Genomic DNA, 18,863 nt, shown 5'->3' on the forward strand with positions numbered 1-18,863 from the left:
GAGCTCCCTCTGCTCCCAGTTTTGAAGCCTGTCCTCGCCCGGGCGCTCCGAGCGCCAAAAGATGCCAAAAAACCAAAGCGGAGCTCCAACCCTTCCAGCGCTTCCTTCCCACCCGCGGCGGGGCGGAGGGGAACAGCCCTCTGTCCATCCCATCCCGTGGCCCCTACTGCCGCTGGCAGCTTTAAAGGCGACGGGGCTGGCGGCGGCGGCAGCAGCACCATGCGGAGGGCGCTCGGCACCCTCGGCTGCTGCCGGGCGCTGCTGCTGCTGCCGCACCTGCTGCCCGCGGAGCGGGGCTCCCACCACCGCCTGCGCCGGCAGCCGTGCTCGCCCGGGAGCAGCTCCGATGGCCTCGCCGCCGCAGGTACCGGCCCGGCCCGGGGGTGAGCCCCCCGCTCGGTCCCTGCCTCGTTCCCTGCTGCACCCGCCGCGCTCCCGTGCAGCCCGCGCTGCTTCTGTTCCCTGTGCCTTACGTGCTGAGCTGCTCAGAGCATCGCTGGGAGCCTGCGCCGCAGGGACACCTCGCTGTAGCTGCAGTGGTCCGAGGACCGCTCGCTTGCAGGAACAAGTGCTAACTGCTCTTTCTTGTGCAAAACTGGCCTTGCTAATCTCTAAACCCAACATAGCTCTTCCCTACCTGGGTTCATTTCTTGAAACGTCTTTATTTCAGAGTCACGGAAGGATCTGAAAAAGCTGAAAAAAAAAACCCAAACAAACAAACAAAAAAAAACCCGAAAAGCTTTTTCTTTGTGGGTTTTTTTTTCCCTTAATCTAAAATGTAATTTTTTCTTTTTCTGCCTGCAAGCCTTGTATTTGGTCATTCTTTTGGGGGGGGGGGGGGGGGGGGGGGGGGGGCATGAGTTATGAGTCTTTTTCTTCCATGTCTTGAGCTACATGTCCATGTGCAAACATTTCTTCATTTTCCCAGCTTCCCAGAGGGCACAAAGCCATTCTTCTAAATCATTATGCAAAAAAATGAGTTGTCGAATGCATGTAGAATTGTCTATAATATACCTGGAGAGCATCCTAGCTCCATCCAGTCCATTACTCTGTCCGAAGGCAAAATCGGCTTTGCTGCTGTGTTTCCTGATGGAAGTAAGCTCTAGCTGTGCAATTTGATTTTCATTTCCTTCCTTTTTCACAAGAGAAAAAAAGGTTTTTAATGCATTGGAAGAAAAGTTTCGGCTTTTTTGTTTGTGTAGATTTCTACGGCAATGAGGAATTTTGGAAGCTAGAAATCTGTGTAAATGTTTTTTGTTTTTTTTTTTTTTACATGTAAAATTACTTCAAAAGTAATTTCATTTTTTTCTTTGCTCTAGAAGCCTTAGAACAGTAACAACTTATAAAGAAGCCCTTATCACAGCACCGTTTGCATCTTTTTCCCATTGGCCTTTATTTCTTCTTGTTGTGTACTTTGGATTGTGAGTTACAAACAAGAAATAATTCCTATTCAGCAATCTGTATTGTTAGGATCTGTTAATGATGTAATCTAGCCTGTTGTTTTACCATTTTATTTCTGTAACTTATAAAAATGGAATTAATGATTTATCTTTGCGAAAATAAAAGTAAGTACATTATATATGATTGCTAAATTTCTGCATTGGCTGTTACATGTGAACACAACCCTTTGTTTCAAGGATAGTTAGACATTTTGTGAGCTCAAATGTGGACCTATCTGTTAGTGCTTAGAAAAATTCAGTTACCAATTACTTGTCAAAATTAACACTTAAGAATTTATAATGTGTTGTTCACTATAATTTTAAGCTTTTTAGGAAAGAATGAAGGGTGCCAACATCTATCTGGTAGGAGCAGTTTGCCATGACAGCTCTCACTGCCCAAGGGGGAGAGCTCTGGTCCTGTGTAGGAGATGACTGGAATATTTTCCTTCCCTCTTGACAGATGTTGCCTGCAAGAACCGGCCGCTTGACGTTGTCTTCATTGTAGACAGCTCCTGCAGTGTCTGACCTGAAGAGTTTGAGAAAGTGAAAATCTTCTTGTAAAAAATGATTGATACTCTGGACATTGGTGAAAGAACAACCTGTGTGGCAGTCATGAATTATACCAACATTGTTAAAGTAGAGTTCCCCCTCCAGACCTACTTTGATAAAGCATCAGTGAAAGAGGCTGTATCACACATTGAGCCCTTGTCTGCTGGCACAATGACTGGCCTTGCCATCCAAACTGCCATGGATGAAATCCTCACAGAGGAAATGGGCATCTGGCCAGCACCCTTCAATATCCCCAAGGTAGTCATTGTTGTGACAGATAGATGGCCATGAGACAAGGTTCAAGACATGGCAGCAAGAGCCCGGATCACTGGCATCGAGATCTATGCAATTGGGGTAGACCAGGCAGACATGTAGTCCCTGAGGATAATGGCCAGTGAACCACTGGATGAACATGTATGTCTTCCATGTAGAGACCTACTGTGTGATCGAAAAGCTGACATCACAGTTCAGAGAGACTTTCTGTGGTAAGGTGGTCAGTCCAAGAGGACGGTCTAATTTGGCTCCTTTGGGCTTCTACTGTGGTCCTACTCCCTCAGAAAGCAGTGTTTCTTTTTCAGAAGTGTTATGCATTTGCCACCTATTGAACAAACAAGCCAACCCTTTTATTCAGTGGAGGCCAAGTAATGACCTTTAATTTTGAGTGGTGACCTTACCATGCAAGTAACAGATCTGATTTCAGTGGACCTTTTTTGTTCCTAGTTGATCTGATTTGGTGCAAGAGAAAGGACATCAATCTGGCCGGGATTTGGCTATGTATTTTTACTGACTTACTGAAAGCCCACACTGGAGCTGTGCAGTCTGCTCATGTCTTTTTTTCATCTCACTGGGAAGCAAGTAGGGTGGGAGTGTGGTGCTGAACGGTTTCTTATAGAGCAGGTGAACCACCATGCTAGCTGGAGAAATTTGTTGCAGGATGAAGTGCCCAAACAAAAAAGCAGGTCATCTCAGGATGTGCTTTCACTCTGCAGGCATTCCTGGGCTTTTTCACTGAGCCAAACTTGGACCTTTCTCTGTTTCTCTGCAACATGATTTAGACAGAGAACTGTGCGACAGGTTGAATTAGCTTAGCTTTTTCAGAGCTAGTCTTGGAAAAATGCTGGATGTCTATTTGGTTTGTGCTAGGACTCCACTTATGATCTTAGGCCAGTGTGGGTTATTCTCATTTACAGAAGAGACAGGTCATATATTTGGAGTATTCAGAACTTCCTATAGATAGCTATGACACAGCCCTACTCGCAAAAGTCAAATTACAACATTTTAACAGCTAAAAAGTCACATGAAGTAGAATTTCCTAGTAGATTTCTAAGGAAATTTCTTGTAAAATGAGTCTCCATCGTGTAATGGCTAAAATTGGGTGCAAAGAACATTATAAGAGAATTGAAATAACAGCCTTTGCCTCAGGAACCTGGTTGGCAATGTCTTACAAAAAAAAACAAACCCTTACTAAAAATTACCACCATACCTCTTAAATATGTTTGGAGTGAATAGATGTCTTTTTCTAGGTATGAAATAAATGTGTAGAACTATCTACAGGCAGGACACTTTGCTCAATAATTAACATAGGAAAAGCCTTGAGGTTTGGCTTGATGTCATGTTGGGTTGCTGATGTGACCAGACTCTCACTCTGGTAGCTGGAAGGGCATAAGTGCCCATCTAGTTGGACAAGTATGTGTGCTGTGAACGTAGCTCTAATTTTCCACTTATGTTCTCACCAAAGCAAGTCCTTTCATAGTATCATAGAAAAATCTCTTGTTCTTAAGGGTAAACTCACTGTTTATTGTGCCAAAGTATAGAAATTATGGTCTTACTAGGCTGGAGGATAAACCAAAGAGAGCTCACACATACACACTTCCAGAGTAACTGAGTGCAGTTAGCCAGAATCTGAGGGATTCGTGAACATGAGCAGGGTAAAAGGAATAGTTTTTAAAAAGGTTCCTACAAACCAAATGAATCTAAAAGGGTCTTGTAAGACTTTGGAGGTAAACCAGGTCTTTTCCAGCTCCAGGCTGCTTTTTGGTTAGAAATCTAGCCCCATCAGTGACAATTAGGATTTTCTTTGGTTTGGCCAAGGCAAATAAATTTGTTTGTAGCGTGAACCAAAAACAGTGAAACTAATGTTCAGGGGCAAAATGGTTGGCTAACATCAAGTTCTTGATGCATTGAGAGCATCGTTCAACATGAGACCATCCTGGATGTGGAAAATCTTAATCTTGAATCTGTGTTCAAATCAGTGGAGGCTAGACTTGCTACCACAACAATCTGAACATTTGAGTCTGAGCTTCTCAGTTATGTTTGAAAATATCACCCACAGATTTTTTCATAAGTCATGGAGATGAATTCTCGTATTCCCAAGAGTGTAGCAGAATGAAAAGGTGCTGGATCGGTTTCAGATTTGTTTTTACAAATGGAAGGACCTTATAAGCATATTAGGGGACATCAAAATCGTCCATTTTTTTAGAAAATGGAAGTGTTGTCTTGCATTCAGAAATACATAAGAAGATTCAAGCACTCTGTCTTCTCATTTCCTATCTCATCACTATGGTTTTCCAGTTTGATTTTACCAGTAGTCCATAGCCACATTGTAAGAGAGTATTTAGGTTTCCTTTACAGTCTGTGGGGAGAAACAGAGGCACCAAAGAAGTGGCAGATCCAAAGCTAGATATACTTGAGAAAAACTAATCAGTAACTAATAAATAGTTTGATTAGACCAGCTGTAAAGGAAAAGACTGTCAACACATATAGTGCATAGCAGAGATGGCCCAGCATTACCACAGTTGTGTCGTGTGTCCTGTCACCACAGCACACATGGGTCAGCTGACATCCATCACACTGTTTTTCCTATCACTGTTTGCCGTTTTCTCAGTCGGATGAGGCAGATGACCTTACTGTTTGCTGGTCCCCAAAAATTGAACCTCATTTTGTAGTCTGCAGTTTCAGGTTCTCAGTTCTCTGAGGTTTAGACGTTATTTTGTTATTCAGAGTTCCATGTGCCTGTAAAGCTACCTTACTGTAGAGACTTTCCTCCACATCTTTTGGTCTTGACTTTTTAATCTGATGGGTCAGGGCAACTTCCGCCCTCACACCCCCATCTTGCAATGGTGGGTTTTTTTTGCTGGCTGATACATCTGGATTATCATGACACAGACACTTTTTTTATCTCTGAGGAGACAGTGTGTTATCCTATCACCTCTGAGTCATTTTTCTTGTCCTCCTCGTCTTGAAGTTATTTCTGTTGCTGTTTTTGTTATTCTATTCTATTCTATTGTGTTTCGGTTTACATGGGAGTTTTTTACAGTGCAGCAGGAATTAATAAGTCAGGTTGTATGCCAGTGAGCAGAAGTCAGTAAACTGCCAAACAGTGACATACATTTTGGGATTATTTCAGCTGCTTGTCTGAAAGGGACTGGATAAAAAAGACCAGTTTTTTTTCATTGCTGAGTTCTCATTTCCAGTGTTATGTTACAAAATGCTTATCTCCCTGTTGCACCCTTTTCAATCCATCCTGCCTGCCACCACAGGTGTTGTGTTATTTCAATTCAGTTGTTCCAGTGTCAGTCATGACCTCTTTCTTCTAGCTACAGAATGATGCAAAAGATGCCTGAAACTTTCTGTGACAGTGACACAGCACTGACATTTACTGCTACTAATCCAGCAAACAGTGCAAGATGTACTTTTTTAAGCATAAATTATTAATGGCTGTTTCTTTCCTTTGGGATAACTGAAAATCTTTTTCTGTAAATACTCTTTGTAGCTGTGAATGTGTGTGCACTTGGAGCCCATGACTGTGAGCAGATCTGTGTGAGCAACAGTGGTGGATCCTACCGTTGTGATTGCTATGAAGGCTATGCTCTGAATCCAGATAAGAGAACCTGCTCAGGTATTACTCCTTCAGTAAATATGCTCAACTAGAAAAATACCACTTTTTAACACCATAATGGGATTTGAGAAGCTACTTGTGTATTTTGGTTGAAATTGTGAACATCTGTATCTTAAATAATAAATTTTGCTGCAAGTAATGGTGAGAAATAGTTTGATTCTATCACCATCCTTGTTATCTGTATGCCTACAGATACATTTGTTAGGGCCAGATGACAAAACAAAGTCTTCAGATGTAAACACTGTATAAATATTTTCTCCTACCAGTTACTCTAATTCTTTCAATTACTATTGCAATTTCTGAGCTGATTACAAATCTCTCTGAAAATGGGAATATGCACTCCATCTTAAACTGCTTTTTATTAACAATTACTTGTTTAACGTGTTTTGCAGCTGTGGACATATGTGCACCTGGAAGGCATAATTGTGATCAGATCTGTGTAAGAAATAACGAATCCTATGTCTGTAACTGGTATGAGGGCAACACCCTGAATTCAGACAGGAAGACTTGCTCACATAAGAGTTAAAGGCTACTTTAATGGATGAACTTTATGGAGACATGGACATGTTTTCTGCAAATTACCCTCATTGTTTCTACTTGAAAAATTGCTTACAGACATCCAGAGTTGACCTGGAGCCTTTCCCCTTGGTTCCAATAACAGCAGCATTGCATTTTTATTTAAATGCATTGATAAAAAAATGCAATGTGGCACTTACCTACCATTTTATGGTCTTTATAGTACTTCGTAAACTTAGTCCCTGAGAGAGAATGAACCTACTTGCAGATGCCCTCCAGCACTGTGTCTCCATTGGAGAGTAAGTGCCACAGGTCCATAGAGAACTTAGAGCCTGATGATTTTCCCATGTCCTCTCCATTTTTCCTGTTGAAACATAGGGGTTTTTACAGCTTGCTCTGCTCCCAAAGTTGCATAGGGTTCTGCTATACAGCAACCCTGGTCTTACACCGACAGCAGCTTCTCCCTTTTCTACTCCTTGAATTGGCACTCTGAAAAAAATAGCTTATTATAAAAACTTGTTTCCCTCCAAATACTTCTCTTTGTTGTTTCTTTTAATCCAGAAGTTTTGAGCAGCACCAGCCTTAGGGTAGCTATTTTATAAATGGTAAGTTCATCCCTCCCTTTGAGAGCACATAAGCATTCTTCCCACTTAAGTTTTCACTCTTCTTATTTGTGAAGAGAGAACATAAACTTCTTGTAGTCCTGCTTATTTGTGCATTTGTTTTTTTCTCAGTATGGTGTTTTAGCTTCATCCTTGCTGGGCATATTCAGCACTGTTATAATTGCTTGTGAAAATCAGACTTGTGTGAGATGTGGTGTAGTAATGTCTTGCAGTCCCGGTATCTGCCTCCTGCATTAAATAATTAGTAACTGAATTTAGTTGTCTGCAGCATAATATAATAATGTAGTAGGGTGCTGGTTGAATCCTAATTAGAATCCTAATTAAATTGTATTTATGAATGTTGAAGCATTTAAAATACTTGAGTGTTTGGGAGGGATTAACAGGTTTCTTTTCTAAAACATGGCTCACCACAGCCACGGGCATGTGTGCACCTCGAAGCATGATTGTGCACAGGTGTGTTTGAATAATGATGTATCACACAGCCGTGACTGCTATGAAGGATACACTCTGAATGCAGACAAGACTTGCTCAGGTGAGACCTGATTAGAGAAATACTGTGTTCAGCTAAAAGCAAGTAGCTCTTAAAAAGCAGGTTAATTTGTGTTATTTCTCTGATAAATTATTCAAGAGTGTCTCATCCATACAGGTCTTTGTGATGTAACAAAAATAGTCTAGGTCCAGGAGTGGTCTTCATTTTTCTTTTTTTAATTTTTCTTTCCCTTCGTTCTTTCTTTCCATCATTCTTTCTTTCCTTGTGCCTTACTGGACCTCTTTACTGCAAAGATATCCAAATATAGGAACTCCCTCTCAACTTAGCCTGTCAGAGCTGACGTGTTAAATTTGGCAGAAATGATCAGCCTCACACATAAGGTGCCCACTTTGCAACTGGCAGTGGGTGCCAAGTTTCTTTTTTATTCAGCAGCCATGTATACTCTTCTGTTTATGATGTTTTCACTCTGTAAAACAGTGTCTTACTCAACCCAATTAAAGCTGAAATCATGCCAAATAATTTCTTAAAATCCAGTTACTTCTTCTCTGAAATACCTTTGGATGATTACTTTGCAGCTGGCTCACTGCTAATTCAATTCCTTTTGCAATCTGTTATAACTGAAAAATACTGTTGCCAATATTCCAAAAATTACATTAATTTTATGACACTGATTGAAAGATGGGAACACTCTTTGTTTTCCCTGCTATGGCTAATAGTGTGCTGACATGCAATAAAAAACATCCTGGTTTGATTCTAAATGAAGATCTGTTTGCAAAATGGAACTACTAACACCAGTTTAAAAGTCTGAAGATTTGGGTATTGACTAATATTCTTCTCTCCTCATGTTGTCTTCCTTCGCTGTGGACATGTGTGAACCCGGAAGGCATGACTGTGAGCAGGTCTATGTGAGACACGATCTATCCTATACTTGTTACTGCTACGAAGGCTACACCCTGAACCCAGACAAGAAGACTTGCTCAAGTAAGAGCAGCTTGCTGTTCTATATCCCCCATACCCTCCCCAGCTCAGTACATGTATTGAAGTAGAATCATAGAATAGTTAGGGTTGGAAAGGACGTTAAGATCATCTAGTTCCAACCCCCCTGCCATGGACAGGGACACCTCACACTAAACCATGTCACCAAAGGCTTTGTCCAACTTGGCCTTCAACACCGCCAGGGATGGAGCATTCACAACTTCCCTGGGCAACCCAATCCAGTGCTTCACTACCCTTACGATAAAGAACTTCTTCCTTAGATCCAATCTAAACTTCCCCTGTTTAAGTTTCAACCTGTTACCCCTTGTTCTATCACTACAGTCCCTAATGAATAGTATCCTCACCAGCATCCCTATACGCCCCCTTCAGATACTGGAAGGCTGCTATGAGGTCTCCATGCAGCCTTCTCTTCTTCAGGCTGAACAGCTCCAACTTTCTCAGCCTGTCTTCATATGGGAGGTGCTCCACTCCCCTCTTCATCCTCGTGGCCTCCTCTGGGCTTGTTCTAACAGTTCCATGTCCTTTTTATGTTGAGGACACCAAAACTGCACACAATACTCCAAGTGAGGTCTCACAAGAGCAGAGTAGAGGGGCCGGATCACCTCCTTTGACCTGCTGGTCATGCTCCTTTTGATGCAGCCCAGAATACGGTTGGCTTTCTGGGCTGCCAGTGCACACTGCTGGCTCATGTTCATTTTCTCATTGACCAACACCCCCAAGTCCTTCTCTGCAGGGCTGCTCTGAATCTCTTCTCTGCCCAACCTGTAGCTGTGCCTGGGATTGCTTTGACCCAGGTGTAGAACCTTGCACTTGTCATGGTTAAACTTCATGAGGTTGGCATCAGCTCACCTCACAAGTGTGTCAAGGTCCCTCTGGCTGGCATTGCTTCCTTCCAGCATATCAACTGAACCACACAGCTTGGTGTCATCGGCAAACTTGCAGAGGGCACACTCAATCCCACTGTCCATGTTACTGACAAAGATGTTGAACAAGACCAGTCAGTCCCAACACCAATCCCTGAGGGATACCACCCGTTACTGGTCTCCGGATGGACATTGAGCCGTTGACCTTTGCATGCAGCCGTCCATCCAGTTCTTTGTCCACTGAGTGGTCCACCTATCAAATTGATGTCTCTCCAATTTAGAGACAAGGATGTCATGTGGGACAGTGTTGAACGCTTTGCACAAGTCCAGAGAGATGATGTCAGCTGCTCTACCCCTGTCCGTCAGTTCTGTAGCCCCATCATAGGAGGACACCAAATTGGTCAGGCAGGATTTCCCCTTAGTGAAGCCATGCTGGCTGTCACCAAGCACCTTGTTGTTTTTCATGTGCCCTAACATGCTTTCCAGAGGAATCTGCTCCAAGTTTTTGCCAGGCACAGAGATGAGACTGAGTGGTCTGTAATTCCCTGGGTCATCCATTTTCCTCTTCTTGAAAATGGGGGTTATATTTCCCTTTTCCCAGTCATCAGGAACTTCACCTGACTGCCATGATTTTTCAAATATGATGGCCAGTGGCTTAGCAACTTCATTCACCAGCTCCTTCAGGACCCGCAGATGGCTTTCATCAGGTCCCAAGGACTTGTGCACGTTCAGGTTCTTAAGATGGTCTCGAACCAGATCCTTTCCTGCAGTGGGCCTAGGGTCTTCACTCTCACAGTCCCAGCTCTCATTAGAAGGACTGTATCTGTTTGACAAATTTTCACATGCATTCACATGTCATAAGACAATTCTATGTCACTTTTCCTTTACCAGTTTGAGCAACATTCAGAGATATAAAGCACTTTATATGTAACAGTGCTAGTAACTGCTTACCATTTGTCCTTTATTATCTTAAAACTAAAGCCTTCACTCTATATATAAAATATGCAATATTCAGTGAGCCTAGAACTGAGACATAATTAAAGAGAGAATAGTTGGTGTTAGTCACACAGTAAAACACTTTGCAGTGCTTTGAATCTGTGTACCACCATGCAGGAGACAGTTTTATGTGATGTCCTCCCCTCCCAGATGAATTTCATGTTGCTGTTTGCTTCTTTAGCTTCTCAGGGACTTTGTGTCATAGTAAATCATTTTAGAAGGGGTTTTTCCTTTCCTTCCTGGTCTCCTGACTAGAAGTTACTGTGTACTGGAAACTGTTCTTAGCATGCCTTTGGAGGTGATCTAGCACTTCACATCTGGTGAGGTCAGGCAGCTGCGATCTGAGTGAACACAGATTTTACAAAGTAATCTTAGTCAGACTGGAAGGGACCTCAAGAGGTACCTAGTAGGATTTCTGGTTCAGAGTAGGAATAACTTGCCACTTGTAACACCACGTGGCTAAGAGCTCCATGTAAGAGCAAAGTTATAAAATAGGTGGATATAGCCAAATGCCATCTGTAAATATAGTCATTTTTAATAGGTCTGGACTTAAACAGTGTAACAGTATACCTAAACAGTAAAATGCAGTATAAAAACATAACTCTAGCATGTTTAGTATGACTTGTTGAGCATCCCAGTGGCAATAGGGGTGTCCAAGATTTTGAATATCAAATACTGGAAGACTACATTTCACAGAAGGACTGTAGAAGACTTCCAGGGTACCCTTGGGCAGTTGTCAAGGTTGGCTGGAAAAGTAATTTTGTTAAAATAGACATGATTCAAAGAGAATCTGTATCTGTTGTTTAAGAGTTTCATTTGAAATATAAAAAAAACCCGTGGCAGTTGGTTAGAAACCAGCCACATTGCTGTGGAGCTTTGAACTGGCCTTCCTCCAGCTGACTCTTGAACAGCTCTTCTTTGTACATTGACCATAAAGCCCGTGAAATGTTCCAAAGAAGGGAGCTGAACAAATACCAGTTCAGTGGAATCAAGGAGACACCAGTTTCAACACTGGCTCTAAGACAAAGTAATTTTTCCAGACTAGAAATGAATCTGTTCATAGACTTTGCAGTTTCCCTACAAAATGGAAGTATCAATGGCATGGTTGGGAAACAAAAAAAGAACCCAAAATTCAGGAAAAAAAAAAAGAGAAATTGTATCCAGGTATAATATTTCTATTGTTTTACTGTTACAATGTTCACCTTATTTGTTTGGCATTTATCAGCTATGCATTTATATATCTACAGAAAGAATTACTGAATAATCTGCTGTCATTGCCTTTGGAGGCAATGTAGAAAAAAAAAGCATGTATAAAGAGACAGATATTACATGCAGGTACTACCTCTTGATAACTTGTTGAAAGGGTATTTCATACTTGTGGGCCCTCTTTTAAGGCGGCTCTACCTTTGCAAGCTTATTATTCTGGTCTCAGATGTAGATGGTAATCTCACCACAGTATCTGTGCTTCTGTAGCTGTTGATATGTTTGTTATAAGCCTGCAGCAAGTGGTACAGCTTAGCTCCTATTTTGTTTGTAGAATAGGTAAGGTTAAATTACCTTTCACGTAGCTAAGAACTCACATTATACCGCAATGAAATTATCATCTCTGAGCACTTTGTGATCATCCCTCATCTTGTGGTGAATTATAGCGAAAAAGGAATTCTTCAGGACAGCTGAGGCTAGCCCCCTGTAAGTCTGGAAGACTGAGGGCAAGACCTAGGAACAGATTCAATGGAACTACTGTGGAGCAGGGCAATGCTTGCTTTCTCTTGCTTAACAGAATAATGACTTTTCTGTTATACTATCTGGCTCCTCAGTTAATACTGCTGTGCCTTTCTACTAGATTTTAAATTCATTTGGGCCTATTTGAATGGGTTGTTCCCTCTGTCCATATTCATGTGATATTGGAATGTTCACACCTCTTGAATCAAAAATTATACTCCCTATGCATGTATATTGCCAATGTTACAAACCAGTAGTACTTGTGGGGTGATACACATTGTATCTATGATATACATTGATAATCTAGCTGAGCTCTATTGCTTAGTATTTTAAATGAATGCATGTGTTCCTGTTTTCATTTTTGTATTATTTACCAGTGGTAAATTATATTCTTCTTATTTCTTCCCAAGCTGATATTTCAGTATCTAATTCCATCTACATCTCAGAAACTGATGGAAACTGACGAATCTCTGACATTGACTGACTCTTTATGTAGTTAAGATCACTATGTGCCTTCTTGCATAACTTGAAAAACTGGAGGCTTAACTTTGGGCTAATACATTCTCAGGAGTGCTGTGTTTGGCAATGATTGGTACCCCAAATGCCATTACAGTCCAGCTTTGGCAGGGCAGCAACCTCGACTTTGTATAGATTTAGATTCTATTTAGATATATTTAGATGTAAGTAAGAAATTCTTCACTGCAAAGGTGGTGAGGTACTGGTACAGGTTGCCCAGAGAAGCTGTGGCTGCCCCATCCCTGGCAGTGTTCAAGGCCAGGGGCTTTGAGGAACCTGGTCTATCGAAATTTGTGTCTCCTCACCAGCCCTCCTCCCTTCTTCCCAACTGCTCAGGGTTTCAGTGCTTGCCATAGTCTCACAGCATGAGATCGACTCCCATTCCAGAATCAAGTGTTTTCCTGGGGATTTAAGTGTTTGATAATTGTCATAAATATTGTAAATGCTGTTTTCTTTGTTAGGAGCCATAACAAGCAGTCTTGTAACTCCTGAAGAGTCCTGTAAGTGTGAAGCCATAGCTGCCCTGCAGGACTCAGTCACCTCATGCTTTGAAGCTCTGTCTACAAAATACATCCTTTTTCTTACATGATCTTCTGCATTCAGCTATTTACTAGGATTTTACATGTACCTGTTTTGATATAAGCTGTGGAACGAAAATACCTTAACACAGAAAGTATTTTCATGGTGATTTTAGAAACATTATGAAGCAAAATCTCATTTACTTTAAATACTACTATGTTTTCACTTTTTATTGAAGGGCTCTAGTACCAAGATAAAGATAAAATACATATACCCACAACCCCTAGGTTATATATGCTATGTTGAACTGCTTTATTCATAATTTTTCCAGATGACTTTTACTGTTACAGCAAATGCTCAGTTTTGATCCCTCCTATTATGACCCAAATTTTCAAGACAACTTCACAGGCAGGGTGAACACAGTCCCATCAGCTGCAGTATTCGTCTGCATCCCACCTCTGCAGGCAGACATTGTACCAACCAATTTTGTTGGACCTTCTTCTTTTCCATGAAAACGTGCTAACCTATGAATATCCAGCTGCTGGGATATAGGAGAATGGGAGAGCTTCAAGGCAGGGTGATGATGTTGGAGGCAAAGCTTGGTTCCATGAGACATCCAAGTACAGGCTGTTGGGTGTGAGCCCAGCATTTTACAAACACGTGGGAGAGGAAAAAACAAACAAAAAAGTGAAAGTAGTGAACTCTGGACCACAGCAAGCCTGAATGATATAATAAATGCCCTCAGATGGCACAGCAGGAACCAGTAACTGGAAGTTAAAGCTGAGCAAACTGTGATTCATCATAAGGCACAATTTTTAGATGTGCCAGTGGTTGATCACAGTTTGCCAAAGATTTGCCAAAGATTGTGATAGATTTTCATCACTGGAAATTTTTGAGACTACATGCTTTTTTCTTGTAAAAGATGCTCCTGTTCAAATAGGAATTGATTTAGATGAGCATCATGCCTGTGGTTGTCATCCTGATCCCTGGGACTTAAAAACCAAGGAAGAGTGGGGTATCTAGGATTAACCAAAGAAGGAGAGCAAACTAGTAAGTTTTATATGTGAACTCATTTATACAGATAAACTAATTTCTCAGGTCACCAAAGTTTCTGAAAGGCAAATGAAAACTTCTGCCAATGACACGAGACTTCCCCAGTGCTTGAATAAATTCAGTTATTTTTATAAGATCTGATTGCAAATCCCTCTTGTTGCAGTATGCTTGGAGTTCAGTCTGGAAAAAGTGAAGGGAAGATGCTGATTTTCCTTGGTTTGTTTTCTTGCTGATTGTTTCCTTGGTTATAATTCCATGGAATCTGAGTAGTTAAAACTGAGCACCAAGAAAATGAAACCTGTAACATCATCTCAATAGTATCCTGTCCTTCAGAGATCAGTCTTTCTGTCCCAAAGACACGGAATAAAATGCAGTGGTTTTAGGTTAGGAATACACTTTATTACAAATAACTGAGGCTTTTTTTCCAGAGTTATTCTTTGGTGGACAATTTGTATCCCTAGCATGCTTTCAAGGCAACCTGGAAAAAGCAGCAGAGACTGTCACCTGCTGCTCTTCAGCTCTGAATGTCACTTGGTCCAACTCCTTATAAGAAATTAGGGTTGCTGAGATCATTTGGGAAGTTGCCAGACATTGACATGTCTCTAAAATGTTTTGCAATCTCTGGTTCATGCATGTATTGATCTCACCTGGAAAACAGACTTTTTGTTGAAAATGTAGCAATGAGAAAGTTTATAGATAAAACAAACCTTGTAGACACTGATTTTTTTACCCTTAACAACTGACCACTCGATGAAGTGTCTGAGAAGCTGGAGGCATATCAAGGCAGACAGCAGGTTGTCTGAGCTATCATTCTACTTATCTTCAAATACTCTTTCAGAATCAATCCATTTTATTGAGTTCAGCAAGCTTTATTTTGTTGCACAGCTCACAAAACAGCAGTTGGTTTGTTGTTATTGACAAATTATATGTCAAGAAGACTTCAGGAAGACAACAGGCCCTGGATCTTCATGTGCAGACACTTTATAACCATAAAGCTATCTGTACCTGCTGTGCTTTGCTGTACAAGCAGTACAGCAGGTACTGCTTTTCTACAGTAACTGCATTTTTATTATCTTGTTTAAAAGTAAATAAAATGAAAAAAAAAGGATACAGTATGTGACACTATAAAACTGTGAAATGGCAAGGCAGAGTAAATACTGTGCCCATGTCTTCTATCCATTAAATGAGAAAGTAAGTTCGAGGGGAAAGCCACCCTGTGCCTCAGCCACAGCCGCCGGTTACCTCAGTTAACGGCTACTCCTGGGGCAGCTCTGAGGTTGGGCTGGGGACGTATTGATGCAAGTTACACTAAAAACACTATGTACAAACAATTTGGGATTCACAAACTTTCGGATTTCCCTCATGTAAAAGCAGACCTTTATTCATGAATTATCAGTGCTTTCTACCGAAGGTGTGTACAACCGTCAACCACTGAGGCGGGTGGGCAAACCCTCAGCCCACCCTCCCGCTCAGAAGGGCCATGCCCTGCCGTGGCTGCCGGCAGGCGACTGGCAACGGCAGGACACTGCCTCATGGCTGCCACCGCCTCAGGAGGCACCCCTGGGCTGGGGCCAGATGGGTGTGAGGGGTTGGGCCTGGAGAACACTGGCGGACAGCACCACATTAGCGGCGCCCACCCCTCTCTTCCCGCTCCCGGAAACAGCGGAGCGCGAGCCCCGAGTGCACTTCCGGCGGCGGTTGCCAGGGTGACGCGGTCACCGGGGAGGCCCCCACCTAGTCGCGCCGCCGTGAGAAGCGGTGAGGGGCGTTCCCCTCGCTCGGCCAGGATGTTCATCTACCTGTGCAAGAAGGTACTCCTGGGGCACGGAGAGCCGGGGCAGCGGGGTTTTTCCCGGAGGTTGGGAGCGCGGAGGGTTGGGAGCCCCCGGGGATTGGGAGAGCGGAGGCCTCGGAGCGCTGATAGGACTCTAGCGACTCTCCCGCTGGTTGCAGCTCTGCTGGCGCTGGTGGTGCGGTCATGGGGTTGGCCCTTGCCCAGAGTGATGCCCTGATCTGCCCTGCCAGCTCCTTCGCGGCCTGGGTTCAGGGCTTGGGGCTTTGGTCTTCGGTCTTCAGATGTCGGCTCAGCTCTTGTCAGAGCAATGTGCATTCTTCTCCCCTGCTTCGCTGCTCATGACGCCTTCTCAACGCACCTTTGAAGATGTCCTGCTATTATGATTTACTGCATGAGTTAGGTTACCTTTTCTCAAGCCTTGTGCTGCAGTTTCATTAGTGCTTGCAACTCTCATTGTCTTTTGTTTCTTTTTGCACGTACTGATCTGTTGATAGAAATATATCTGGTGTGCTATCATAGGTGTCTTTGAAGTGTATTTTTAAAATAAAACACGATTCTTTTAGCTGTGTAGAGATACAAAATGCTTCTTTTTCAGATTGCAATTCCTGGTAATGTTCGATTAAGGTGTATTTCCTGGAATAAGGATCAAGGTTTCATAGCCTGTGGTGGAGAGGATGGATTACTGAAAGTCTTAAAATTAGAAACACAGACAGGTAAATAAGTGCGGGTGATTTTAGGTTTGTTTGTTTGTTTTCTTAAGAACAAAATCCACTGCACTTCAGGAAGCATAACTGCTTCCACAAGTTTCTTGATGGTGTTGCACTTTTTAAACCTGTACATAGATAGTTATGTATTTGCCAAAACATCCAATGTGGTGTTACTTTCTTTTCCACAGATTTCCTCCAGCTTGTCTTACATGGCACATGTGTAATTTGTGTACCCATTAGTTACATCTGCTGAAGTTTTCTTTAGTGCTTTTTTTTTTCTTTTTCAGGGCACATTTTTCATTCTTGTTCATTTTGTGTAGGCTTCCAGGTTATTTTGGAATTTATTTTATGGTTTCTTTATTTTGTTTCAATGTTCTCTACCATCTTCATTATTTTACGGAGAAAGGTGTCGATTTTTTTTTTGTTTTCTAAATAAAAATGTTCCAAGAAAAGTAAAATCTAATATATTTTCAAAATATTTTAAACTTATTTTACTGAATGTTACAAAACACGATAGCCATAGTTGTTTTTTTTTTTTTTAATGTGGGTTTTTTTTAATGTGTTTGGTTTTGGGTGGTTTTTTTTTTCCCCTGAAAAACTGCTTGATCATAAAGAGTGTGTGAATTTGGATGACAGACGTGAATAGCAAACACATTGAACTGAGGGTGGAAAATTCATCCTGCAGTTACAATTTACATTCTTTTAGGTGAATAATTTTATCTATGTAAGCAGTGAATGAGCTGCAGTATTGATAGAGGCACAGTAATATGTGTGCTTTGTTAGGCTGATTTTATAGCTGGTTTTGTTATTTTCAGATGAAGCAAAAATAAAGGGACTCGCAGCTCCTAGCAATCTTTCTGTGAATCAAACTCTTGAAGGTCATAGTGGTAAGTGGCTTTGGGTATTTAATGTACTTTTGCTTAGAATAAAGAAATACAAGATTTTGTGACATTAATAATTTGCCATAACTTTTTATTACAAGTCTGAAACAAAGGTTATTAGTGTTCAGCTCAGGTATGTAATACCCTGGCTATCTATTTTTACCAAGTTACCTGATGAAATACTTACAATCATAATCTGTGTGTGAATTACTGGGTTGAGAATCAAACTGATGTAGCCTAACTTCAGTTCTTGTGGCTGATGTGTAATGCAAAATGCATGCTGCACAAACCAAACTCAGCTCTGCCTCTTACAATTTAAAGTTTGCTTATGGATTTTGCAAGGCTAAGTCTGTGTCCTTTGACATTTCAGCCTGGCTTGTGCTTTGTATTACCTCAGGCTTTGCTTTTTCCAAATTATTTGGTACCCATTCATTATCCTGAGAAAGAAATACTGATTTTTATTTAAATGATGATGCTGTTGTATGTGTTATATTATAGACAGACTTTATTTTTTGTTGGTTTTTTTTTTTTAATCATGCAGTGCTATTGGTATGGCACTTGTTATTTCTGATTTTAGCATGATCAATCTGGAAGTGCTACACAGTTGCATGGGACTGGAATATTTTTTTCAGTGTTTATGTAGGAGAACATGATATATTTGTTCACATACTACATTTATAAATGACAGATAAAGAATGTTTTATAGCAGAAGAGAAAAGCTAAACAGATGGGCAGTTAATACTGTAATTGCCGAGTTAAACATTTATAGTTTTACTGTGGTTCTACTGTGGTTTCTTTTTTAAAAAAGGAGAACAATTTTCTCTTACAGTTTTTATATAAAGTTTTAAATTCTGTATAATAGGCTAAAATCAGAAATGTCAGTAAAAGCTCCATATGCATTTTTTCTAGCAACACATGTGGATGGATAAGCTTTTATTTTTTTATAGTATATGAGATTTCCTTGTATGTTATAGTAGCTTCACATTTATTCTTAAGAAATCAAATTTAGTTTAGTACACCCATTTTTTGCCTTAAATATATCTTTGTTTTCCCTTTATTGACAAATTACAATATGTGTACATACATGGACTGCAATATAGAATCACAAAATAGTTTGGAATGGAAAGAGCCTTAAGATCATCTAGTTCCAACCCCTCTGCCGTGGGCAGGGACAGTTCCCATATGCAGACAAAGTTTATAGAGGTTAGAAAACAGGCTAGAGAAGGATAATCTGTGGAAGTAAAAAATGGATGCAGGGAAGCTTTAAACTCTTGTGAAAGAAATGTTAAATGATCATCAT

At 41.2% G+C, this 18,863-nt stretch overlaps 2 protein-coding genes across 3 annotated transcripts in view; both read left to right on the plus strand.

The window, feature by feature from the left end:
* Positions 1 to 219: 219 nt before the first annotated feature.
* MATN3 (matrilin 3) lies at positions 220 to 14,983 on the plus strand. Its single transcript, XM_034061043.1, is given in 8 exon segments — positions 220 to 349; positions 1,900 to 2,402; positions 2,404 to 2,473; positions 5,761 to 5,886; positions 6,279 to 6,399; positions 8,372 to 8,496; positions 13,070 to 13,175; positions 14,926 to 14,983. Coding segments are annotated over 8 exon segments (1,239 nt in total).
* An 898-nt stretch (positions 14,984 to 15,881) lies between these two features.
* WDR35 (WD repeat domain 35) overlaps positions 15,882 to 18,863 on the plus strand; it is a 39,374-nt gene continuing 36,392 nt past the window's right edge. For both annotated transcript variants that reach the window (XM_031046607.2, XM_031046608.2), the window contains exons 1-3: positions 15,882 to 15,991; positions 16,571 to 16,688; positions 17,498 to 17,569. In XM_031046607.2, coding sequence (XP_030902467.2) covers positions 15,968 to 15,991; positions 16,571 to 16,688; positions 17,498 to 17,569 — 214 coding nt within the window. In that variant the 5' untranslated portion in view covers positions 15,882 to 15,967. The remainder of the gene's footprint in view (positions 15,992 to 16,570; positions 16,689 to 17,497; positions 17,570 to 18,863) is intronic.

Source organism: Melopsittacus undulatus, chromosome 3 (assembly GCF_012275295.1).
Source record: "Melopsittacus undulatus isolate bMelUnd1 chromosome 3, bMelUnd1.mat.Z, whole genome shotgun sequence".
NCBI classification, from domain to species: Eukaryota; Metazoa; Chordata; class Aves; order Psittaciformes; family Psittaculidae; genus Melopsittacus; species Melopsittacus undulatus.